The 24,530-nt window shown below is 38.0% G+C and overlaps 4 protein-coding genes across 5 annotated transcripts; 2 read left to right on the top strand and 2 right to left on the bottom strand.

The window, feature by feature from the left end:
- Positions 1 to 756: 756 nt before the first annotated feature.
- gnpnat1 (glucosamine-phosphate N-acetyltransferase 1) lies at positions 757 to 3,433 on the bottom strand. Of its 2 annotated transcripts, none has more exons than XM_086278393.1 (6): positions 3,261 to 3,433; positions 2,286 to 2,449; positions 2,087 to 2,149; positions 1,714 to 1,841; positions 1,344 to 1,405; positions 757 to 1,201 (listed from the first exon to the last, which is right to left on the bottom strand). In XM_086278393.1, exons 2-6 carry the CDS (start codon positions 2,437 to 2,439, stop codon positions 1,054 to 1,056), a joined length of 555 nt encoding a protein of 184 aa, XP_086134519.1. In that variant the 5' UTR covers positions 2,440 to 2,449; positions 3,261 to 3,433; the 3' UTR covers positions 757 to 1,053. The 2 variants fall into 2 exon arrangements, with proteins under 2 accessions (XP_086134519.1, XP_086134597.1); XM_086278471.1 differs by lacking the exon at positions 3,261 to 3,433 and adding an exon at positions 2,611 to 2,867.
- A 950-nt stretch (positions 3,434 to 4,383) lies between these two features.
- On the bottom strand, positions 4,384 to 17,239 carry LOC147338782 (E3 ubiquitin-protein ligase AMFR-like). Its single transcript, XM_086277971.1, has 14 exons — positions 17,062 to 17,239; positions 16,243 to 16,556; positions 16,067 to 16,159; positions 15,799 to 15,963; positions 13,396 to 13,548; positions 12,673 to 12,713; positions 11,952 to 12,084; positions 11,705 to 11,838; positions 11,501 to 11,611; positions 10,578 to 10,774; positions 10,392 to 10,495; positions 9,569 to 9,703; positions 9,234 to 9,418; positions 4,384 to 6,514 (listed from the first exon to the last, which is right to left on the bottom strand). Exons 2-14 carry the CDS (start codon positions 16,495 to 16,497, stop codon positions 6,355 to 6,357), a joined length of 1,866 nt encoding a protein of 621 aa, XP_086134097.1. The 5' UTR covers positions 16,498 to 16,556; positions 17,062 to 17,239; the 3' UTR covers positions 4,384 to 6,354.
- LOC147338781 (leukotriene B4 receptor 1-like) lies at positions 16,408 to 21,788 on the top strand. Its single transcript, XM_086278073.1, has 2 exons — positions 16,408 to 16,601; positions 19,949 to 21,788. The coding sequence occupies exons 1-2, from the start codon at positions 16,538 to 16,540 to the stop codon at positions 20,932 to 20,934; spliced, it is 1,050 nt and encodes a 349-aa protein (XP_086134199.1). The 5' UTR covers positions 16,408 to 16,537; the 3' UTR covers positions 20,935 to 21,788.
- A 796-nt stretch (positions 21,789 to 22,584) lies between these two features.
- On the top strand, positions 22,585 to 24,174 carry LOC147338780 (leukotriene B4 receptor 1). The gene has a single exon (XM_086298581.1). It carries the CDS (start codon positions 22,618 to 22,620, stop codon positions 23,707 to 23,709), a length of 1,092 nt encoding a protein of 363 aa, XP_086154707.1. The 5' UTR covers positions 22,585 to 22,617; the 3' UTR covers positions 23,710 to 24,174.
- The last annotated feature ends 356 nt before the right edge of the window (positions 24,175 to 24,530 follow it).

Below are 24,530 nucleotides of genomic sequence, written 5' to 3'. Positions count from 1 at the left end.
ATCTCAAATCAAGTCTTTAGTTAAAACATGGAGCTGCCTTTTTTGTAGAAATAAAAAAGCAAAAAAAAACAAACGACCTTAGGCCAAAGATGATTTTATTTGACTACACGTTTTGAAATAAATTACATTAAATATGTGCCCCCTCTCTCCAGGATAAAAGAATAATTATAAAACTTAACTAGAAAAGCTTAAATAAGAGTTAATTTAGAAGAATCATTTTTACCCACTTCCCATTACAAAAACCGTTAAATGCTAATCCCATTTGGCAACTTAAGTCAAAACTTAACAGCATGTTAACAACTTACCAGTACCTCAAAATATTTTTCCTCACTTAATGTGAAACTTTATAACAGTCTTCATTGTAGTTCTTGTAATTTAAATTTGATTAGTTACCCAGCTACACATAATCTATATGACACTGCATCTTGTACCAAGTAGGATTAAACAAAACAAAAAAAGTAAAACAAATCTTTTGTTCTAAACAAGTTTAGTTTTCTGGCAGCCGTCTGTCAGTTCAATCACAATCTACAATTAATTCTTAAAGCATATTTGGTTTTGAAGTTGCCTTGTAGAGTTGTCTGTTACCTGTAGATTGTTTTACTTACATAATAAGTAATATAACTTCATTTGGTATCATCCTGATCTCCCACATAGCTGTCATTACTTACAGTTGCATGGAAGTCACATATATAAACTGTTCTTTCACTGGTACATGGAAAAGAAAAACTTTAAGCAATTTAAAGAAAGAAAATAGTATTTTTCTTTTCTAGATGATGAGATGTCAGGTCCACCCTGGTGAGGTAGCCACGGTTACCAAAGGGACAAGGGATTGTGTTGCACTGAGCTTGAACATTTGTAAATGTTTACTCAAGTGTGCTGAAATCATGATAAGTGTTCATGGATGACTCAGCTGTGACACAACAGCAACCTCATCCACGGGAAGCTCCAGTTCTTAAGACATTCTGCAAGTTCTGATTATCACCGGGCGTGCAAAGGTACAGTCCGTTTTTCCCAAAACAGATTTTTGTTGTTCTTTTTTTTAAACTTCCGTTCTCAGTCAAAAAATCGACACTGCATGTAGGTCTCGTCTGACGCAGAGTAGCCAAACTTCTGGTAAAAAGCCACGTTTTTGGGTGCACATTCAAGAGTGATTTTATAGCAATTCAGTTTTTTGCTGAGAAGAGTAAGAACCGAGACTAATCTGTTGGGATAAAGAAGAGAAGTGAAAAGTTTTAAAAGCAGAAATCACAAGATATAAACTATTCAAAATATAGAACTGTCTTTTGATATGTTGGGCAATATGTGAAATATTAAAGACAAGCCAAAGCCGTGTCTTGACTCACAGTTTGCCCAGCTGCTTCCCTCGGCACACATCGCTGACGACGACCTCCTCCACCCGGCCTCTCTACAAATAAATATGATTTTAATTTTCTAATTGTCAAGATTAATAAACATATATGTATCTCTACAATGTAAGCTGAGCTTTCCTAGTAAAGGAAATAAGAGCGCATTTTGATTTGATAAATTAAATAATTATTAACCAGTTTAATGACCATATACTGGGTTAATAATTAAATATTAGTGTTGTAATTACCACTACATTAATCAGTAACTTTTTTTACGTAACTGGTGATAAGGAAAACACAGGGAGAAAAAAACAAACAAACAGTTGTGTACTTGAATATACACAAATTTGTGTAGGGTATACTGTACTTTGGCACAGGAGTGGATGAATTTGTGTTCAGTGATCAGTGTTGCCGTGGCCACGATCTGACTCAGATTTGTATCCTCCACCACGATGACATAGTAATCTCCAGTCTTCTTCATGTGCTCAAAATTCTCTGTCAAAAAATAAACAAAATGTGTGTTTATGAATCATCACTCATACTTTAATTAGTTTGTTTTCTAGGATATTTCTTTAAATATATATGATCTGCTGTCTAAGACACAACAATAGTTGTGTTAAATTGAAAATTAGTCATTCACTGTTAACTGAGTGTCATTCAAAATGACACTCAGTTAACAGTTTATGTTCCAAACTTAATTATCTCACTTTTAGAATATTTATAAGACAAGTATGACTTACTAGTGAACTGCTCGGGTGTGACATCGCCTGTCTTGGTGAGCTGAGATAAAACCTTGAAAAATCCTGGAACGAAAAAGAATAAAGAGTTAGTGAAAATTTCTGAATTTTAACCCATCTCCTGGGAATTTCTGAGATGTTTCATATTATACCCCAAGAAAAAAAAAAACATACTGGTGTGGTTTATGCTGTACAGACTCACCTCTGTTGAAATCTGCCATACAGAGTGGCCTCAGCACCAGGCCTTCCCCTGGATTGCATGGTGAGATTGGGGGAGAGAATGAGGCAGTGTTGCTGCTCCAGTCTAGCTCCCGAAGCAGAGAGGGCTCAAAAAGTGGAGTCTCGTCCAGCAGCATACCAAAATCTCTGAATGGAAAACATGCACAGAGAGATGAGTTCAGGGACACACACCCAAAGAAGTATGTGGACAAGGCAGTACCCAACTTATTTGGCTAATGAATTGATACAAGTCATAAAAATCAGCCTGGACTGAAAGAGCGTGTGCTCTGGTCATACAGAACTTTGACCTGACAGTTTCACTTGTTAAAACGTTTCCTCAGGGTTCACAGGTATGCTTCGGAGGTTGACAAACCAGCTGACACACCCGCGTACAGATAATGATACGTTTCCTGATGATTCATGATCTGTTCTCCCGGGGCCTGACCAGGATATGTAATATGAGAGGGCTTTACAGAGCAAGGGAAGAAGGTAACACTGTCGCTGTTGCTGATGGGAGTCACTCTGAGACTTTCTGCGACAGAGTTTCCTACTTCTACCACAGGCGTCCTAAATCTTGTTTCCATGGCAGCACCATAAAACATTACACTTTTACAAGCGTAATCGTTTCCCGGTTGAGCACGGCAAAGAAATGAGGGCAAACTGCCCATGTTCACTAAAACAAATTACAGTACAGCGACCACAATGCTTTAGCTAACTAATGTGACGTTAGCTAGCCAAACGAAACTTGGGTTATTGAAACATACTTTGCCAACTAACCCGGCAAAATACAGGCGTATGTAAACAGTGTTTCTCCTATACTGTTAAACGTCTACACGAGGCTACCTTCATGTAAGAAAACTTATACAGCCGAGTTAGTGTCGGAGCTGTATCCTCACATTTCATACCAAATGATAAATTTAGCGTTAGCTAAGCAGTTAGCCACCTGGCAGCTACTTACCAAGTAAAAGCCAACACAGCTAGAGATGGTCCCTCGGAATCCCCACAGTGAAATAACCTGCAATGGTCTTCTCTACTATAGTTTTGAATGAGGCTGCGCTACATCATTGAGCTGAACACTGTGGCTGCCTTCAGCATTCATTTCCGCTTGGCACTAGCCCTTGTGTATGACGTGGCAAAGATGCAGAGGCGCAACCAACTGACGTCAATTGATTAAAAGAAATCCAGATGCCAATAGTTTTCCACAATACATCATGCATCCATGCTTTGTGATGGGCTTGTATACTCTCATGAGAGTTTTGTACAGAAATACAGTTGTTTTCTGTCAAAAGGAGCACAAAAAACATACTGATGTGGTTTATGCTGTACATGTACTGCCCACTGGCAATATGTTTACCAGCTGTAGTTCAGATCCATGTGACTGCATCGCCGCACTCTAAGAACAATAATGAGCTAAATTAAAATGGATGAAACAAGCTCTTGATGGCAGAAGTATTTTTAACTCTTCCCTATACTGCCAGTATGTGTTGTTTAATACAACTGAAGCACTGTTACTCATAATTATACATAAATATTATCCAGTAAGCTACCGTTGTGATCAGAAGTTAACATGTAATCATTATAGATATCTGACCACTCTTTCCGGCAGAATTGGAAAAAAATGTTTATTTAAATGGGTTGATCACCTGGCACAGACCTGGCTTTTAAGTGTGGTCTACAAGTTTTCAGTAGGATTGAGGTCAGTGCTTTGGGAAGGCCATTCCAGAAAGTTGGTGCTAGCCTGCTTTATCTGTTCCAAAACCAGTTTTGATGTGTGCTTGTCATTGTTATCCAAGTTTCAACCATCTTGCTGTTGATTTCAGGTGAAGCTGATCATTCTGGAGGTAGTCATTATTCCATCCACTTTTTACAACCACTGTACCACTTCCACTGATAGCAAAACAGACCAATTAAAGAAAACCTTTCTCTATTTAACAATCTCAACCTCACTTGAACTTGGGAATTGAAAGGTTAGGCTGCACTATTAGGACTGGAGGTTTACATCTGCAAAGTAAAGCCAGAAATCCACGTTGTCTCAATAAACAGAAGAAAAAGAAAACCCAGTAAACAAAGGATACAAACCATCATTTGTTAAAAAGCTGTAGAAGCTGTTTATTGAGTCTTTTATATTAACATATTTTACAAAAACTAGATTTACAGAAATTATCCATAACTGAACCATCTTGATTTAGGCACAAAAATACCAGAAAGCTCAGTCCAAAAGAAAATATTTAAATTCTGATTCCATAGTTAATGATTATGAAAGGTAATCCATGCATAGGAAAATATATCATGGATTTTAAAAGTTGCTAAGTAACTGAATGAAAACCAAACTGTCCAGTTTTAGGTTGGTTTTTTTTTTTTGCTTTTTTTTTTATTTATTTAAACATGTTGAATAATTAAAATCTTTAAACTAAAATCCTATGCTGTATCTTATTACAACACTCAAAACAAAAAGTCTGAGCAATAAAATGAGCACACAAAGATAACAACACTTCAGTTTTAGTGGAAGTTTGTGGGCTGTTCTTTGGGATAAAGTTGAAGAAAACATAATCACTTTTATAGATGCATGCATATCTCACCCCAAACTGCCTTTTTTCATTGTAATGATAGAATTCAAACACACTTCATCATTATATCTGTCGATATGCATCAACCAGCTACAGATTCAGTGAAATATACCAATACCCAAAAAGCCTCTACGGCTACGTTCAGTTTGCACAGCTGTGCATTTTCCAAAAAAAAAAAAAAATTAAAACCAGCAGGTGATTATGTTCCCCCACTAGTGTAATTTCTTAACTAGTATTCAATGTAAATAGACAAAAGGCCAATCAAATAAAAAACCCGAAAAGTTTATTCATGAAGATTCTCAGTCATTCGGGTCGCAGAATATTTAAACAAGGAGAAAACCAGTTATTTGCTAAGAACTTCATTGGTTTTGCTACATATGCAAGAGGCAACACTATTTCTAGCAAAAGAAGAAAGGGTTCACCGATAAAACTGACGAAGCCTCTTGAATTGGTGGCAAAACAAGCAAGTTAAAATGCACCACAGAAACTCCATCTGTTGCAGACTTGACAATTTTTGCCTTTCTCAACAGATAAAGATGACCGACACACCCATTAATCAACAGAATAAGATATTTTTACCGTGCAGAGGTTCCTGTAGGAAAGACACCACATGTAACACTCATTGATCATAATGTAATACATCCCTATTTTCTGCATATGCATCGCAAAGGGACCGGTTTTGGGGGAAAAAAAAATAAAAAATTTACAGGCCCATTTCCCCATCTTGTTAAATAACAAAATGCAAACAGGTGATATTACACACTAAATAGAAAACAACCCATGCGGGTGAAAAGAAGAAAAAAATAAACAACTTTGTTTGCAGCATTTTTTTCTGATAGAAACATTCATATTTGACAGAAAGGCTGAACAATACTAAAGTGACATTCTCTTGCGCCTATGTAAGAAATAAGAATGTGTTATTTTGCCTACACTTAATTCACAGTTGAAACTCAAAATAACACACAGACACATCAGATGAGTTCCTCCATCCAGAATACAGAATTTTCTGCCATGGGCTTAATATGTGAAAGGAAAACCAAGGCCCATATAACAGCTTTATCTACCAATGACACCTTCAAACCCTTCTCATAAACATCTTCTTGTAATAGTCTTCTGAACGCAAAGCATGCTCGTTTTTTGACAGCCAGTCTGAATCATGACAGCTGCTGACTGTCTATTGAAGCTGGTGGTTGCATTGTGTGGCACATGTATAGAGGGCAATTGCAACCTTGCACCAATCAATATATAGATCATATTCCAAATACTAGGCTGAATTCAGTGATACAGAGGCTATTTACAATAGTCTCACCCTTTTAGGCAGCCTCAAAACCGCTCCACGGCCATGTCTGCAATGGTTTAATTTTTTTGTGTGTTTTGTTTTATAGGTGATGACCACTGACTACACCAAATGGGGGAAAGTTGAAATAGCTCTTGTCAGTGCCTCTTAGGGTAACAATGTACTACACCCTTCTGCTGAAGCCAGAATCAGGGCGCAGGGTCCTGTAGGTTTTGTAGACGTCTCTCTGCAGCTGCCGCCATGGTTCTACGTCTCAGCACAGTTGAGTCCAATTCTGGGCCATCCTCCTCCTCCTCCAGTCCAGGCAAATCTTCATCCTGATCCTCCGAATTTTTGTTCAGATATTTCCTACAGGGATGCAGAAACAATGTAAGGATACAACAACAAGAACTGAAAACCCAAAAGAACGGGGAGGAAACAGAACCAGTAATCCTTACTATTAGTTATCACAGTGTTTCTCCTAGAATTAGATACTTTTAAAAAAATAATAATAATTTACCACAAATGGTAAGGTCCACAACTGCAAATATATGAGTTCTTAGGGGGTTTTGTGTTTGTTTTTTTAAAAACACAGAAATAAGTCAATACTACATTTCCAGTGCCAGAAAGTCAATTCTGTTTATCTGGATATAGTGTTTTCAGTGATTTTATTGCCCCACAACTTGACTTGGACTGCAGCTTGCAATTGTAGCCCTTGGTCTGCTTTGTAGGATGACAGTGTGCAACAGTGAGCTAAAGCTCCATTTCCATAAGAACTAGCACCACACCTGCTACACTAAGTCAACTAAAACAGAGGAGATTAAAGACTAGGGCTGCCAGGATTAGTCGACTAGTCACGATTACGTCGACGACTAATTTTATAGTCGACGCGTCGTTTGAAGCTTTGTAGGATCCCAAAAGACGAAGGAATAAGTAGTAGGATTTAAGAGTGTAATAACGGACTGAAACAGAAGATGGCAGCACTGCATGTACAAGGATGCCAGCTGCCGTTAAACTTCGAAGAAGAAGAAGCAGTCTCCGATATCGTAGCCGTGTCCAAATTCAGGAACCGCATCCTCCTGTGCCCGCATTTGTAGGCCGATTACGTTACAGTGACACGACGAAGACTGTCCAAATTTGAAGACTGACAAATGCGGCCGATAAACGCGCCCTTCATTTCCCCAGATTTGAAGGATGGGTCTGATGTATACTTCGTGGCCCAACCTATCCCAGAATTCATAGCGCAGTCCTACTCAGTTTCCAACAATGGCAGCAGCTAGTTAGTTTTAATATTACTCTTATTATTCTTTCTGCGTCACAAAATAAACGTTTAACATATTTTCAGGCGAGAATGTAGCTGTGTAAATTTCAAATATCTGCTTGGTTTATCAAGACACCGCATATTTTCAAAAGCGCGCTGATGTTTTCGGAGACGTCTGTTACCCACTAGCTCGATTGCTAGCCGGGGTTCAAGGCTCACTAGAGCCGGTGAGAACACCGGACTCCCAGCAAATTGTTTTCAAACCCACCGCCTTCTTTTGCTACTCAGGTTAAACATGATATACAAGTCACTTAGATAACTTAAAAATGTTATTGTTTGGCTTTTTTCAGCATTTTATTTGTTCCTGAGTAAATGGGTTTGGCTGAGATTAAAGTTATAGTTTTTACACAGCTGAATAAACGTCAAGCAGACAACTGATGTGTGAAGTGTGAGATGCTCTTGAATATACTCTGGTGTCCTGTTATATTTTAGATAGCAAGGAGCAGAAGGCTGAGTTTATTAAACTCCACCGAAACAATCTGCAAATTTCATTAAAATTTAATAAACTATCATCTTGTCTTTATTTTTAGTTAGCACATACCTTAGACACTTAAAGCTGTAAGCTAATGATAGTTATATAAGAGCAGATGCATGCTGGTGCAATAAGCTGTACGCTTTACGTCCAACGGATGCATGATCTGATTAGTCGACTAATCGCAAAAATAATCGGTGACTAGTCAACTATCAAAATAATCATCAAAGGAGCTTGCAAAGAAAAGCGTCTGGACTTCTTTAAGTTACTTGAAGACGTTTCACCTCTCATCCGAGAAGCTTCTTCAGTTCTAAGGTCAAATGGTGGAGAGTCCCAGATATAAACCTAGTGGGAGTGACCCCCCACAGAGGGACAAAAGGACCCCCTGATGATCCTCTAATCGTCTGAGCCAAGGTGTGAAACTGGGTGTGGGTCCCAATCAGCCAGAGTTTCAGGTGAGCTCATTGTGAAACCTGGCGCCACCTTATCGGGACTCTCCACCATTTGACTTCTCGGATGAGAGGTGAAACGTCTTCAAGTAACTTAAAGAAGTCCAGACGCTTTTCTTTGCAAGCTCCTTTGACTACGATGACCTGGATGACTGAGAACCTTCACAGACATATCAAAATAATCGTTTGTGGCAGCCCTATTAAAGACACCATAAAAATACACCTGTGATTAGACGGCCAGCAAACAATCGACAGCTGCAGCACAAAACAGTGGTTTAAGAGCCTATCTGGGGAAGCAGTTGAATGAACTGACTGTCACCACAATGGCAAAGCAGCCAAGCTGTAGGAAGGGAAACTTAAATTTTTCTAAATTTAGACTTAGAAAGTGACATTTTAACATCCAATTTATTCCATCTTGGTTGAAAGAGTGATATAAACTCATCTCAAAACCCAGTATTAAACAGGCACAGAAGTAAAATGACATAGACAGCAGTATAGATAAGCTCTGAAATAATCGGTTATACACTTGATACTGCAGAAGAGATCCTTTATACCCATTCAGAAGCGAGATTGAGAGGCTGTTCTAATAAAGGGTGGAGAAAACTGATCAAAATGTAAAACAAGTGTTTTGCATGTGAGGGAAGAAACATGAGCAGTCTGTTTAAACATGTGTGACAGCTTGAATGTGTTACATACAAGTGTAAAGATGAACAGTTTGACTGCCTAACCTGGAACACAGTTAATTAAATTATAAGAACTTGAGTTAAAGACTAAATATAGTCAACCACATACACAAAAACATTTTGAATATAAAATGTGGAAAACTCAAATTTGTAGAGGAACAACCTGCGTGCTTGCTGAAGCATCTCTTCTTTCCTCTGCTTTAACATCTTCTGCCTCTCCTCTGCAGACTTAGAGAAGCGGCCTCCTCTAACCTCCAAGTTGTCAGATTCACCCTGCTCAGCTGCTCCACTGGGCCCAGGCTGCTCATCTGGTGCAGGATTAACCTGTAAAGGGGCTCGCTCTATGGCCTAAGAGAGGACGACAAACATAATTTTGAGTTATTAATTTTAAGAAACACACAAAACAAACTAACAAGGAAAACTAAGAGCAAGGCATGTCTGCAGAAATCCAATGATAAATAAAAACTGCACTTAACATTTAACCCCAAGATGACTGACCTGCGTAGGGAAAGGCACCTGGATACGTCCCTCCAGGATGTTGTCAGTAGTAACTTCCACAGAGCGGGTCAACTGTAAGTCTTGTAGTACCAGGTAGGAGGGCACCTGAGGAAACATCTCTTGAATCTGATGGGCCTGATGAGCACAAGTACATAAAAAGCAGAGTGAGATGGGGAACACTGGTATAAGTTACAGTATATGTTACATTAAATTTAGTTGTTTTTAAGCCCAAGCAATATTTGAAGTCATAGACACTGACTAAGACATGGAGTGAAGGCTGCAATAATAAGGCGGCAGCAGGGATTTTATGTAAATAAAGTTGTTATAGCCCTAGCAGGGCCTCGTGTGAAATTGACCTCGTGTGGGTGTGTCCTGGCATCTCTCCTGCCTTAGATGCCACCCTTTTTGTACAGCTGACTCTAAACAGCATTAAGAGTACGATGAGGTGAGAGAAAGGTGAGCTCTCGTGCCGGAGATCCTTTTTCTTTTTTAACTTCTCAGTTTGGTGATCAACTCCTGGGTTTTGTTGTTTTCCTTCTTTAAAAGACTATTTCAGCATCTGTCCCTCTCTGTTAGTTTAATTACTAATAGAAACATTAATGAAACCTTTAATTTAACAATGCTGCTTTCCCGTCTCCTTTTTTCAACCCGGAAACCTTTTGTTACTTTGCCCACATCCCCTGGACTTTTTAGGAGAATGTAACAAAAGTTTTAAGATCATCAGCCGTCTAAAAAGATCTTACAAGTTTAAATATTAGCCTCAACTTGCAGTCTGTGTATCCTTTCTCTTAAAGACAACAGATTTCAGTAAACTCGAACTCACCATAGCCATAAGCTGGGAGTTATTTGCTTGAGCAATGCCCAAGATGTTAGTAGTATGCATTACTTCTACTGAGAAACTGGGCAGCCAGCTGGCGATACGAGATCCTGTAAGACAAATGCATGGATTTTTAATTTTAGCTGTGACACAGAGCCCATCAGTTTTAGGTCACGTATCCAGCACCCTTACCATCAAAGTGGAAGAAGTGATTGTGTTGGTTGATATGTGGTCTGGCATCTGGGGGGGCTCCAACTGGGCCAATGTTGTCCTCCAAACCCCCACCCTGCTGCGGGCTTCTTGCTTGGCCCCCATCCCCATTAATATTAAGGGATTTCCGACATGTGGGACACGACGTGTCCTGCTCAAGCCATGAGCGCAAACAAGAGCTGAAGAAACACATATACATACCCTAAGTAAGTCGCCAGTCTGAAAACTTGACATGTATCTTAGGGGTCAGGACAAATTTTCTACAGCTAGGCTCTATGCAGGGCATCTTACTGAAGCTCAGAATGTATATCAGAGCTCACAGCAATAAACATTCAAACAAGCAAACTCTACTACAAAAGCTAAGAACTGCTGTGCAGTCTAGTTTACACTTCTCTATGTAAATCTTTTAAGGATTTTGGGAACTACCCTAACGGAAGCTTCAGCCTTTAAATCCTGCTAAATCCAGGATGCCGATATTCTCCTTGGCTCTTTTAGCATTGTTATTTAGGTACATAACACAAATGTTTTCTCAGGACAAATTCAATTTTACTTCATGTGCTGGACAACAAAAAGCATTGCATAACTTCATGTTTGATAAAATAACACAACTCCAAAAATGCCCCTTTCAGTAAGTATAAAAAGTATATTCTGTAGACGTTTGCCTGAGCCATAGCATAGTTGTTGTTTTTTTTATTGTTTTTTAAATCCAAAACCATAACAATATCCCTAATAATTTTCCAGACATTAGAAAGTAAAGCAACTTAAGCCTGAAATCTCTCAAGTGGAATTTCCACTCAACTGTGTCAGTATAGGCCACATACTGACAAGTACTATTTCTAGGGTATAGCACCTCAAAGCAAAGGCAGATAATCCCAACTATAAGCAGTAAAAGTAAAATTATTTACTTGTGGAAGAGATGACCGCAGGGCAGTTTGCGTGCTGTAAGCATGGCATCCCAGCAGATGGCACAATCATCATCATTGGCTGCCAGCTCCTCTGCAGTAGCAATAGCAAATCTGCAGAGTTTATAGTATATGCAACTATTAAGTAAACAAGTAATGATTAGCAAAAGACTGAAAGCACACACGCACACACACGCACACACACACCTTGTCTCCATGTTATTGATGACACGCAGGTAGTTCTTATGTCGGCGGACACGGCGCTGCACCTCATGGAAGAGATATCGCAGCTGCATGAAGATAACCAAGCTTGCCATGGACAGCCAGATATTCCCGAAAAGCTAATAAGTGAAATGTGCACACAAAGGTGAAAGATTAGTGGATCAGAAAGTCACACTGGGACAGGAAGTGTTCAAAACATGACAGCCATACACTCAGTCATACTGCATCTTACCAGCATATGGATATGGTGCATTAGGTCAAGAAACAGCATGGCCAGCTCCATTATGAAGTCTGTGTAGTAGACATATGTCCCCTTACTCTCCCAAGTCCCTGGATGGTTCAAATCCCAGAGATGAATTGAGTATCTGGAAGAGTAAGACACAGCTCTTTCAGTTCATGAAATGCTGGTGACTTTTAGAAGATCGGTGGAGGCAAAATACTGCAATAAATTAAATGTGCAACAATATACTGTATGTGGTACAATAATGCCAAAAAGACTGAAATTCAAGGTTGAGACAGAACTGTTTTGAGTAACAAAGAAAGAAGAGTTATGATACGGTTCTGATTTCATCATAAGATGTATTTAGTTAAGTGAGTGAAAGTAATCAAAAGCTCAAAAACAAAACTTGCAAAGGTATAAAGAAACATCTTTAAAGGGAAGTCACCATAAACATTATTTTTCCATGCACCAAACAACTGTACTGCAACAGACAGCTGTTACCAGCCAAGGGAGTCAGTACTGTATCCAGTACTGATCCAGGACCTTGGCCCATCAGAGTTGGTGGTAGTTCAATATTAGGAACCCTCTCAAAGACAAAGAAGCCTTTCATAATAGAGCCAATGGAACCAGAGGAAAACAAACAGTTTTATGTGCTAAGATTATCCCAGATTCCAAATTTGCACAGGCTGTCATCCATGCTGCAGTGTGTCTATGAGGCTGCACAGAGACTTACCGCATGATGACATGTCCAGTGCGCACAGTCACCAGCAGACACTGAGGAAAAAAGTAAATGTGAAAATGATGCAACTGTTATGCTCTGCTTTCTACACAGACATTACAGTCTAAAAGAGATAGTTTAAACTCTCATTTACACTAAACTCGGTGGTTTTGTTCACTCACAGACAAACTCTTATTTACTCAACATTGTTGACAGCTTTTACAGCAAATAAGATTATTTTTTTTCCCATTCACAAAAGTGCAGCTGCAAATTGAAAACACTGATTATGCTTCTGCTTCTTCAGGAAACATATACATGAGCCAGAATGCACAACACCAGCAAGAAGGAACCCACAAATGAAAAAGTACTCTTATAATTCTGTGGTGGTGAATCAGAGTCACATTTTAATTGGTTTCTAAGTTCATCAAAGAACTGCATTGATACTGAAAAATGTAGGGATATCATCTACAAAGCATGAGCACCTATTTCACTAAGTAATTACATGAAAATTAAGGTATTTTTCACTTTAACTGCTGCAATTATTCTCAACCAATCCTGGGTTGAACAAGAATACAAAGCAAATGCATGCTGAGAAGTGTAGTTAGCAAATGTGTATAAATAAATACCTGCACCTAAACAAAAGCTTAAATGACATTAAAAAAAATAAAAAAATAAATCCATAATCATATGTGCAAAGTGTGGCCAAAACTTTCCCACAGCTTGGCTCCAAGTTCTCACCTCTGCTGCCATGAAGGAGAGCGTGTGCATGCCATGAGAAGCTCCCAGGAGGCCGCAGACCACAGCCAGGCCACAACAGTCCAGAAGCAGGGAGACCAGCAGACAGAGCACACGCACATGGCTGTTCATAGGTGTGGATGGGGAGAAAGACAGCTGTGGGGGGGGAAACAAAGGTAAATGAGTATGCTGTGCTTCTTAATTTTTTCTTCTTATGTCCTAAGATTTCTTTTCAGTGTTTATGCAGGTTAAAGATCATTTCCTCAGGATGGCCTTTGAATCCCACCGCAATACATTTTGTGAAACTTTGTTACCAAAAAGACCCAGCTATAAATTAATTTAGTGGATATGAGTAGACAAAGGAAGTATAACAATGATTTGTCAAACAGTGGAACATTTCACTTAGATGCTCATGAAACATGCTGTTGAAAGAGAGTTCATGTTTTTCACCACTGGCTACAGACAAGAGTTTTAAGAGGCTCAGTAAGACACTCAATTTTTACTGCGACATACTGAGAGAAAATCCTGCATGTACTCTTCTAAATATTACACAACCCTTTTCTATCAATAAAAACGCCTCTCACACAACCACTAAATATCTAAGCATTAGCACAACACAACTAAACTTCTAGCAAAGTGTAAATAACAAAAGATTTGCACATTATTATAGATTATAACTAAGGTGAAAAATATAAAAACCAGCTGCTCGGTATCACAAAGACCACAAGGTTTCCAAGCTAAACCTTCAGCACTACAACCTGCATTTCTTATCTTCACCCCAAAGCAAGAAACCACAGTGACAGGAAGACAGAAACGGGAAACAGCTGGGCAAATAATGGACTACCTCCAACTAAATTTACAGTTAAAGTTGAAAGACGGAAACAAAAACAGCAAGAGGAACACAATCACATCAAAACGAAATGTTTACAATATGGCAGGTTGAAATAACCTTCTAGTATACTAAGGCAGCCAGCATTACATTACGTCTAACTTTGAATGTCTAACTGACATTCAAAACAACTTAAACCTTGTTTTAAATGTCAGCACTTATAAGGTATTTAAATGTGACATTTTGTTTTCCCCACCATACAGAACACAGTCTGATAGAGAGATGTTAGCGTAGTAACTGAAACAGTAGTCACAGTCAACCTCCCAGTATAAAAAGCTATTAATAGATCCCAAGCTGAAAAGAGTACAGTTACACTGTGTCTACTGAGGGAAAGCACACTTTTTAAATAAGCATTTATAGAAAGTGTACAGAAGTATTGCTCAGGTGGATAAATGGCTTAGTGTTTAATATTCAGAAACAGTTAGGCAGGAAGAGAATTAGATTTGCCAAGCTTTGCTGTGGCAGATTTCTATTTATTACATACATACTGAATTACAAAATAGACTGGCACCAGTACCCATGTTCAAGTGCAGAATTAATATCTAATATAGAAAATCTAAATCTTTTAATAAAATTTAAAAAAAAAAACACCACACACAAAACAAAATGAGGGTAGACGACAAAAAACTGTGTTCCTTTAAAGCACAGAAACAAAAAAATCTCCTGTATATATACACTTTTGCAATTAAGCTCATGATCCATGAGCTTGCCTAACGCCACACTGACCATTTCCTATGATCCAAATAGGAGGGTAATATGGTAAGGACATTGATATATTGTTTCTAACTGATATTTCTTAAGTAACATGTGACTCCTTTTGTAACAAGCAAGAGTTCAAAGAGCTGTGCCGATATCTGGTAAAGAACAAGTAAGGTATATCACCCATAATTACTCTGAGTGATGCACTACTCTCCGATAAGCCACTGAAATGACACGTGTACTTCAGAGGCTTTTAGGAAGCATATACATAATGGGAAAAAATTCTTAAAGCCTATATTTAATCCTACATCCAATAAACATATTGCTCATTTCTTTTCGCTATGAAATCTACACAACTACAACATTGTTAGCTAATGTAGTTTACTCTAACTGTGATCAGATAATCACTGACTTTCTCAGCCCTTGATTCTCATAAATCTAGCTGTTCTCAAGTCTGGCTTCCAACAAATATGAAAAAAGGAACACCACAATTAAGATAATACTATTATTATGCTGCACCCCATGTAAAGAGGAAACTTGCATTTTTAATGATCCAGGGCCCCCTTTTCTTTTACACTGGTTTAAGTCTCCTCAAGTGCCCAAAATCCCCGATCCCCACTAGGTTACAGAAGGTTTAGTTATACTCCATTGAAAAAACAAACAGAAAACTTTGGAAACAGCTTGGCTCAAGGAGTCAAATGCCATAAAACAGAAAGAACCACAGACAATAAATGCAACGTGAGTCTAGTCATATTTGTCTAAAGTGATGCTTAGATTTGATTTTATTTATTTATTTAAATATACTTTTATATACTTACATATTCAAAGCGATCCTTGCAGAGCTGAACCATTAAGTGGAGAAAAACGAGTGCAGAGAACCACAGACACCACATGACCACCTCCTCCACTGTCTGGACGTTCAGTACACCAAAAATGAAGATGAACTTGTAGAAAATGAAGTTCCAGAATTTATCTTTCAGGTGCTGATGAACCATAAAAAACAAAAGAGGAGACATGAAATGAGATGAGTGACCATTTGCTTCCTGTTTGAAAGAAGTAAAAACAGCTGTAACAACACAGACTTACCTGCTTCTCACTGACTCTGAGTGGGCCGAACACCACATACTGAATCATTTTAGCAATTAACATCAAAGAGCAGCAGAATGTGTTCACTAACACCTGTAGGTGTGCAGATAATAAGGTCACCATTAGTTTTTGTATGAACTTCATAATCACTTCACACATTGCACTAAAATACTCACCCACACAAAGAGACTGTCTGTGACAAGATACCACAGGACAGTTGTTGCCAGTTCTGTGTTACTAATATCATTCTTTAGAAGTTCACGCTCCACCTCGGAGGGAGGCTGTGCCTCATCCGTTTCCAAGGCCCCAAATCCCGGGTCAGTTACTGTGGTGTAGGCACTGAAGATGCTACCAGCAAGCAAAGCCACACTCAGTGCTGTGTAGGTCTGCAGGCTGGGCCAAGGAAACCTCTCCAAAAACAGCAGAGGCATTGCAATCGCAAGCTACGAGTCAACTTCTCAGCTTGTTAAAATGGTGTCAGTCCAACAACCTGTGAAGGCAGTAGGGACGTTAGGCCAACTTTACGGGACAAAGAGTAAATATTACGCAAATAGAGCAAAGACAGGAGGCTATAGCAGCCATTTCGGCAACGCACGAATTTTGTGCTTTAACAACTTGGACACAAAGTGCAAATGTATCTTTTTAATTTTTAAAAAGTTAGTCTCTCCCCCCCCAAAAAAAAATAATATACGTTTACTAAACATTTTTGGCTTTTTGGCTAACCCACACTCAGCCGCCAAGCAGTGCTAACTTCCTTTTAGCAATAATTACTACCGTGTTTATTTAAGTGGAATATTAATTAAATTAGTCAAAGTAAGTAAAAATGGCTTATCATCATCAACGAGCAACACCTTTACGGAACAAACGGGAGTTCACTCACATAACATTAGTTACTTATCTGGCTAATGTTACCTAACACTTAGCCTAGTGGTTAGCTAATGCTAGCCACCGTTAACAACCATCAAACGCTAGACTTGTATTAAATGGTCACTTACAGTTTGTCACAGATTTAAATAGACACAATATCCGGCTTTCCCTGTTGCAGTCAGTGTTGAACTTTTAGTCCTGTGGCACTGGGAACACGATACTTGACAACATCGTCATGTTTATTTCACCGAGCAGACAGCTGGCTGAAAGCTGAAGCAAGGCTTCCCGTCTGCGCAGCGTAACAGCGTCATCACGACAACTTTAAAGTAAAGGGTCATTACAAAATAAATATCTTCATTCAGCGGCTTAATTTAACAAATAACTCGTTCCCCCGTGATTACGAAAAATGTTTTTATATATTTTGCTTTATTCTTTTGATTATATTCTGGAAAAATAAATCAGTGTGTAAGCTGTGGGAGTTTCCAGAACACGCAAGAATAGAAGTTATTTCTTGGGATTGGGTGTATTTTTGGTGCAAACAACAAAAATAGAAACGACTTCACCTCTAGGCTAGTGTTTATAGTACAATTGTTTTTACATTTGAAACCATTTTGTTGTACTTTCAAACTGCTTTTAGTGTGTACACACGCTAAGACACTTTATTGCACTGCAATGTTATACTTATCCCCTTAATATCCTGTAATTTTTTTTATTGTTTTTCTTCTTTGTTTTCTTTCTTAAAAATATATTTAGTATGAAATTTTTAAATATTTTAGTTGTTATTTGAAAGTTAAATGTATGCTTATTGTTAGTTATTGGACTTCAGATTCGTCTTACCGCATTAAGACATTTGTTTTATCATATTTTATTCACATACTTAACTGTATACCTTTCTACATATTTAATCTGTTTGTTTTTAGTGGCTGCAATAAAAAAAAATCTAAATTGAAGATAAATTAAGCATTTATCTTACCTTTGTTTTCTGCGTTGTGTATATCAAAACACTAACCTCACATTAACCTTGCATTTTTCAAGGTGTTTTGTGCAATATCGGTAATGTCCACAAAGAAAAAAGATTAAACTATATTTAGTATAGTTTTCCTTGAAATTGCGACACTGAAGCTATATGCTTAGATCTGTTTTGTTGTTGTTTGAAGGTAATATAAGGTGATAACGTTTTCAGGAATTTCATTTGGCATATGTAAAGTAAATTCGTTAAAAGTATTTATAATTTTTTTAAAAAGAGATTTCTTTTAGTTGTACAATTAAAGGGAAATATTTATACCTAAAGTGTTTGAATGTATTTGTTACGATAAAAGAAATTAGTTCCTCTGACTTTGGGTGATACTTACACTACCGCCCAAAGTCCACTGGAGGTCACTGTTTCTTCACTGAATTATATTAAGACAGATAAATACGCTTAGATAATGTCATCGTTCAGAAATTTACCATACATGTTCTTTTACATAAATTGTGTAACTAGTTAAAGTTTCCTCAAATAAATCTGATAAAAGAAGTGGGGTTACTGATTATTGATTATGTAACCAAATAAGTCCCTGCAACAGCAGAATTTAAAAAGGCAATTTATCATATGTCACCCAAGTCACGCAAGTCCACATATGTCAGCTCCACCACAGTTTTATACCGCATGGGCCAAAAGGAAAGACAGGTTTAACATGATATTATTGCCTAATCAGTTGTAGAACTAATACAGCACAGTACAGGTGCTGTAACACTGTTATTATGATCCGCTTGAGGAATTAGCTTCACTATGACTGTCAAAAAAAACTTTTCAGTTGTGTAATGGCCTGACTTTAAACCCTGTTTCCGTTTACAGTGAACCTGTTACAAGAAATGATTTGACCTCACACGTGTGATTAGTTTCAGTTCATGAGTTTAACATTTCTGCCAAACTAACTACAGTTTGATACAAATTTATTTATCAAATTTGCTCAGTTTTTGTCATTACAAATTTAGCAATAAGTGACATCTTCGGGTATATTTTTCTAATTATGTATCTACAGGTTTTAATTATTGCCTTCGGAAGACATACATACACAAAGAGAGATGTGTAACATTTCCATAGTTTAAAGGCAGTTTAAAGACAGTTTATGAGGGCACAGCATTGGGGATCAAGTAATCTAGTTAATCTAATATATCCCACCCACTAACAGATGCTATGATGAAGCTATAATCAGTTGTCATACTCTTATCCCAGATTGCTGTATGGTTCACTTTATGTGTATTCATCACTCGTCCTCATTTCTTAGAAGGCTGACAAATCTTTTCTGATTTACTAAAGTTAAAGTTGATGGTCTCACCTCATTTTTTACACATTAGGCCACTCTTTTTCTAATAATCGTCTATCACATGGCAGACTTGTAATGCTTGTGTAAAAGTGTAATAGATATATAATCATCTAAAAGAGGATAAGAATTTCATTTATTCACATCTGCTTTGACATCCATATTTTAGCTATAGCCAATGATTGAACAAAAATCTAAAAAGCAAACAAACTGCAACAATCAGTGTTGATTTTCTGTGAAACTCACTTTGAAATTACACTTAAAGTGTGTCAGATAAAAATGATGTTCACACATCCAGCATTAACTTAAAAGAAGTGCCATAACAAAATGATAAATCTGCCGCCTATGTTAAGGTGGAACTGACACTTTTCTAAAAGTAAACTTAAAACTAAAAAACCACGGGGTAAGAAAACAGAACTGGTTTTTGTTGTTGTAGATGACTGTGTGATAAGATTCTTAAGTACTCAATAATATCCCTTTCCTGTAAGGTGTCCCTCCTGTTAGGGAGAGAATTATGGAAATTATGACAAGTACAACATGTTGTCACATATCCCTTAAAGGGTTGTGCAAACATTTTAGTTTCTGTTCAATTTAACTATAAGAGGAAATGAATCCTGCTTTTACAGCACTTATTTTGCTCTTGATGCCGAAATCACTTCGAGCACATCAAATTGCAGCATGAACCATTCAGTTGAGTTGTCTCTTTCAGAGGAGTTTGATGGCAGCACAGCAGTGGCGTGTGTGATCCTCGGTTTGTCCTTCCTGGTTGGAGCTCCTGGGAACGTGCTGGTGATCTGGACCATCCTGAGACACGTCAAGCAGCGTTCCCATACTGTGGTGATCATTCTGCACTTGGCTGTTGCAGACCTGCTGGTTCTCATCACCCTGCCTCTATGGATCTACTCTCTAGTTCACACTTGGGTGTTTGGAGCAGTATTGTGCAAGACCTTAGTGTACACTGTGACTGTGTGCATGTTCAGCAGCATCTTCTTGATCACTGTTATGAGCGTGGAGCGCTTTCTTGCCATCTGTCATCCATTTCTGATGATGCGCTGGAAGACAAAAAGCAATATAAAAATATATCTTGTACTTTTGTGGCTGCTTGCTTTCCTTCTAGGAGTGCCTGCCTTAACACAGAATCTGGAAAACACTGATGGAAATGTGCAATGTTTCACCAGGGAATTAAACTCTGACACCAACACAATTATCATCCTTTGCCTAGAAACCTTGTTGGTCTTTATAGTTCCTTTCATTGTTCTAAGTATCTGCTACTGTCTAGTAGCTGCACAGATCAAGAAGATGAGTTTCAATTCAAAAGAGAAATCCATGGTTCTCATCCATTCTGTAGTGATTGCTTTCACAGTGTGCTGGTTGCCTTACCACGTTATCAACATTATTGATCTGATTTGTATCTTAAGCTGGCCAGACACTGACGACGACTGTGTATCAAAGCCTATCATCTTCATAGTTGGTGCCCTGGTTTTCATCAGTAGTTCGGTAAATCCTGTGTTATATGCCTTCTTTGCAAAGAACTTACAAGGGAGTCTGGAAGAGTCCCGACTAGTGAGGCTATTTAAGGAAATAGCCACTAACACAAACAAAGTGAGGGAGCTGGCAGTGCAACAGCAGACAGACCAGAGGGCAGCAAGTACACAAGAAGAGCTGCTATCTGACTGTGTGTGTCAAAGACTGTGATGATGGTAAAATGTGACACTTGTCAATTAACATTAATCACGAAGGATTAAATGAAAATGTACTCATATTATTGCCATGTGTTGTACTCCTCCATTGTTTTTTATGTATATATTTTTTTTAATTCATGTAATGCAGTCAAAATACATAACTTTGAACTTGTGTTTTGAGAAATGTCTGTGATAAGTATTTTTTTTATTCTTAAACATTTGATATTGTCCATTATTGTGTAAGGTGTTCTGTTTGTTATCCTACCTGAAAAAATAAAAAGTGCTACTGAAAACTGCTCCAAATGTCATTTTAACTGCTGTGACTGCTGTATCGTTCTATCAAACTTAAATGTAATGCACAATTTCTTCACTATTTCTGCCAAATAACTTCAAAACTATCTAGCTAACTTTCAAAACTAACATTTTAACTACTGATTTTATCTATTGTTCTGATTTTATCTGTTTTGATTTTATATACTGTTTTGTTTGTTTGTTTGTTTGTTAATTAGTTAGTTAGTTAGTTTGCTTGTTTTAATCAATTTTAAATCATGCTTTTTATTTGTTTTTGTTTCTAATGTCTCTGTAAAGCACTTTGAATCACCTTGTTGTTGAATTGTGCTATACAAATAAACTTGCCTTGCCTTGCCTTGCCTTGCCAAATACTGAAACAAAGCCATTAATTCCTGTCAACCATATGCATCGTCTTTTGAAAAAGTGTAGTGTCTGAACATGTTTGTAAGTAAATTATATTTCCACGTGTGCCATCATCCTTCATCATATTTTCCTAGCAAGCTGATGAATATTTCTTGGTTCACTGAAATGAAAGCTAAGGAATATCTCTGTTGTTTAAATATTACGTAATACCTTTTCCAGTGATGCTGCATGCCATGTAAAGACCTGCAAATGAAACAATAAACAAAAATACACAGCATAGAATCCATTTTAATTTTACTTTTACAATTCCTTAGTGACAAAGATAGAATGTTTTTGGAAATTATTCATAATCTGCTAGTTTTTGTATGTGCTATTGTTTCTCTAAGTCGAAGACAGTGGTTCTCAAACTGTGGGTAAGACAGCTAGGTTTAAAAAAAATGAAGTGAAAGTAACATAAAAAAAACAAAAGTCAGGGAAAATACACAGCAGAAGAGCTTTTTGTTGCTTTGTGTGACTTTTAATCGAGTCATTTTCTATTTTAATCTTGTTTTCATCGTTGAGGTTTTAACAAAAAAAAAGTAAGGTGTGGAGTGTGAACTTTTTTCGGTTTCTGAATGTGAACTTTTGTTTTGGCCTATGATGTAGCAACAAAGCAGAACAAAAATCTAAGAACCACGGGGGTGGTGAAACAGAAACGTTTATCAAAGTTTCAAAAGCTAAAGTAATTTTTGTGTGCAGAGTTGTTCCCTTGATACAGCAAAGTCAATCATTTATTAATTATTCATCCATTTACAAATTAATATCATATCAGTTTGTTTAAAAGTATTTGATAAACACATTTCTACATTTTTTTTTTTTTAAACTAAACTGCAACCTGAAGTTATGGACTTCTGGCACATGCATGAGTCATCTCTGCTTAAAAAGCCCTGTTAGGAAACTCTTTTCCTGAGCTTTCCACACAGCTTTAAAGGGGAAGTGATGACTTAGAGTAATCTGTTTTTCTTTTCATGCAGACACCACAGTCAGCACATCGACTTGCACCATGAACAACACATACCAGCTGTCTTCTCAAGAGGAAATGGCCCCTTCAGAGTTTGATGGTGGGACAGTGGTGTCGTGTGTGATCCTTGGTTTGTGCTTCCTGGCTGGAGCTCCTGGGAACCTGCTGGTGATCTGGACCATCCTGAGACATGTTGAAAAGCGCTCTCACACAGTGGTGATTATTCTACACCTGGCTGTTGCGGACCTGCTTGTCCTCATCACCCTGCCTCTGTGGATCTACTCTCTGGCCCACTCCTGGATATTTGGGGTGGTATCTTGCAAAGCCATGGTGTTCATGATCAACACGTGTATGTACAGCAGCGTTTTCCTCATCACCCTCATGAGCGTGGAGCGTTTTGTGGCTGTGCGATATCCCTTTGCTTCAGCTCACTGGAAGAGGAAACAAGCTCTAAATAAAGTACTGCTGGTTCTGTGGATTGCAGCACTCTTGTTCAGCATACCTGTCATCCCAACTCAGATTGTTGACAAAGATTCTGGTAAGGATAGCTGCCTGTACCGTGAATATACTTCGGTGACCCAGGAACTGGTGTGTGTCTTGTTAGAGACACTGGTTGGCTACATAATACCCTTCTCCATCCTTGTGGTCTGCTATGGCTGCCTCTGCAGCCGGATTACTCGGATGACTCTCAAATCCAAACGCAAGTCCACCATCCTGATCGCCAATGTCGTGGTTGCATTTGGCATTTGCTGGACACCTCATCACATAGGAAATATCCTCTCGCTGATCATCCTGGGAACTGAAAACTCCTACAAGGATGTAGCAGAACATTTGGAAAACGTGAGGACCACTATGGTTTTTGTCACTGGAGCCATGGCCTTTATCAGCAGCACAGTTAACCCCATCCTCTACATGTTTGCAGCTCGCTCCTTCAGGAGCTCCCTCCGTGACACGGGCATCCAGAAGCTCTTCCGCCACATCTCGAGCACCTCCCCAGGTGAGGGCAACAGGGAGGTGTCCTATGTGTCCAAGAGACCCAGCAATCAGACCAGCACCTCTCATGTGCTATCTGAGTCAAAAGATCAAATAGGTGTGTTGATGACAATGTGTGAAAACAATCCATCTGGGCAGTGAAATTGAACAATGTCTGTTTGGTCTGTGTAGATACTCCTGTGTACTCAGTATTCTTTTTCTGAATAAAATAAATGTTGAAACACTGATGTTTATTTGTATGAAATTGCAACAAAAAATAACAAGTATATCTGTGCTACACTTGCCTAACTTAATAAATTACCAATTTTGCATGTTTGTATTGTGAATATATTTATAGAAATGCTATACGTTTTGTACTAAATGTCCATAATGACATGGGCCAAATAACCAATAAAAAATTCCTTATGTAAATAATGTCTCAGTTTTGTAAAATACAGTTTGTTTCAATTACTTTGTTGATTCCATCAAAGAGAAAATTAATAAATAAGTTCAAACCGCCTGTAAGTGTGGGATTATGATTAGACAAAGCACAGTGGTTGTTATTTCCTGTTATTGCATCTTTCATTTATTTATTTATATGACCACAAGGAGAACTTCATCAGAGATCTGTCTGGCTGCTTTAATATAAGGATTTGAACATTTGTAACCTTTTTGCCTCATTCTGTAACATTTCTGATAAACTTTTAATCTGATAATATTTTATAAAGGTGTTCTTTTTTCAGCCATGGCAGATTAAAATTGACCTGATAGTCTACTTCAGACAATAGTCATGCTTTCAACTTCCTCTCGATGAGTAGATTGCCAAATGAAGACTAGCATGTTTCCTTTGCTAAGCAGCAAAAAAGCGGAATCGTGCCCTGATGTTTGTCACATTTGCACATGTTGGGAGTGACAGAGTTCAACGTCCAGTTATTCACAGACATTTTTAAAGGCGCACATATTAACAAATTAGTCGTGTTAGT

This window comes from Aulonocara sp. 'chitande type north' Nkhata Bay, linkage group LG1 (genome assembly GCF_057382095.1).
Source record: "Aulonocara sp. 'chitande type north' Nkhata Bay isolate Kocher_YH1m ecotype deep benthic linkage group LG1, A_spYH_male_GT1.1, whole genome shotgun sequence".
Lineage (NCBI taxonomy): Eukaryota > Metazoa > Chordata > Actinopteri > Cichliformes > Cichlidae > Aulonocara > Aulonocara sp. 'chitande type north' Nkhata Bay.
Note: the sequence above shows the minus strand (reverse complement) of the source record. Positions and strands in the feature narration are given on the sequence as shown.

What these genes read in the sequence shown, in the direction of transcription:
- LOC147338780 (XM_086298581.1), top strand. Translation starts at nt 22,618, where the DNA reads ATGAACAACACATACCAGCTGTCTTCTCAAGAGGAAATGGCCCCTTCA.
- LOC147338781 (XM_086278073.1), top strand. Translation starts at nt 16,538, where the DNA reads ATGGTGTCAGTCCAACAACCTGTGAAGGCAGTAGGGACGTTAGGCCAA. An exon ending in CCAACTTTACGGGACAAAGA is followed by an intron (nt 16,602 to 19,948) that starts GTAAATATTACG and finishes TGTCTCTTTCAG; the next exon opens with AGGAGTTTGATGGCAGCACA.
- gnpnat1 (XM_086278393.1), bottom strand. Translation starts at nt 2,439, where the DNA reads ATGCTGCTGGACGAGACTCCACTTTTTGAGCCCTCTCTGCTTCGGGAG. An exon ending in TATGGCAGATTTCAACAGAG is followed by an intron (nt 2,150 to 2,285) that starts GTGAGTCTGTAC and finishes TTTTCGTTCCAG; the next exon opens with GATTTTTCAAGGTTTTATCT. An exon ending in CACACCCGAGCAGTTCACTA is followed by an intron (nt 1,842 to 2,086) that starts GTAAGTCATACT and finishes ATTTTTTGACAG; the next exon opens with AGAATTTTGAGCACATGAAG.
- LOC147338782 (XM_086277971.1), bottom strand. Translation starts at nt 16,497, where the DNA reads ATGCCTCTGCTGTTTTTGGAGAGGTTTCCTTGGCCCAGCCTGCAGACC. An exon ending in TCAGAGTCAGTGAGAAGCAG is followed by an intron (nt 15,964 to 16,066) that starts GTAAGTCTGTGT and finishes ATGGTTCATCAG; the next exon opens with CACCTGAAAGATAAATTCTG. An exon ending in GCAAGGATCGCTTTGAATAT is followed by an intron (nt 13,549 to 15,798) that starts GTAAGTATATAA and finishes CCCCCCCCACAG; the next exon opens with CTGTCTTTCTCCCCATCCAC.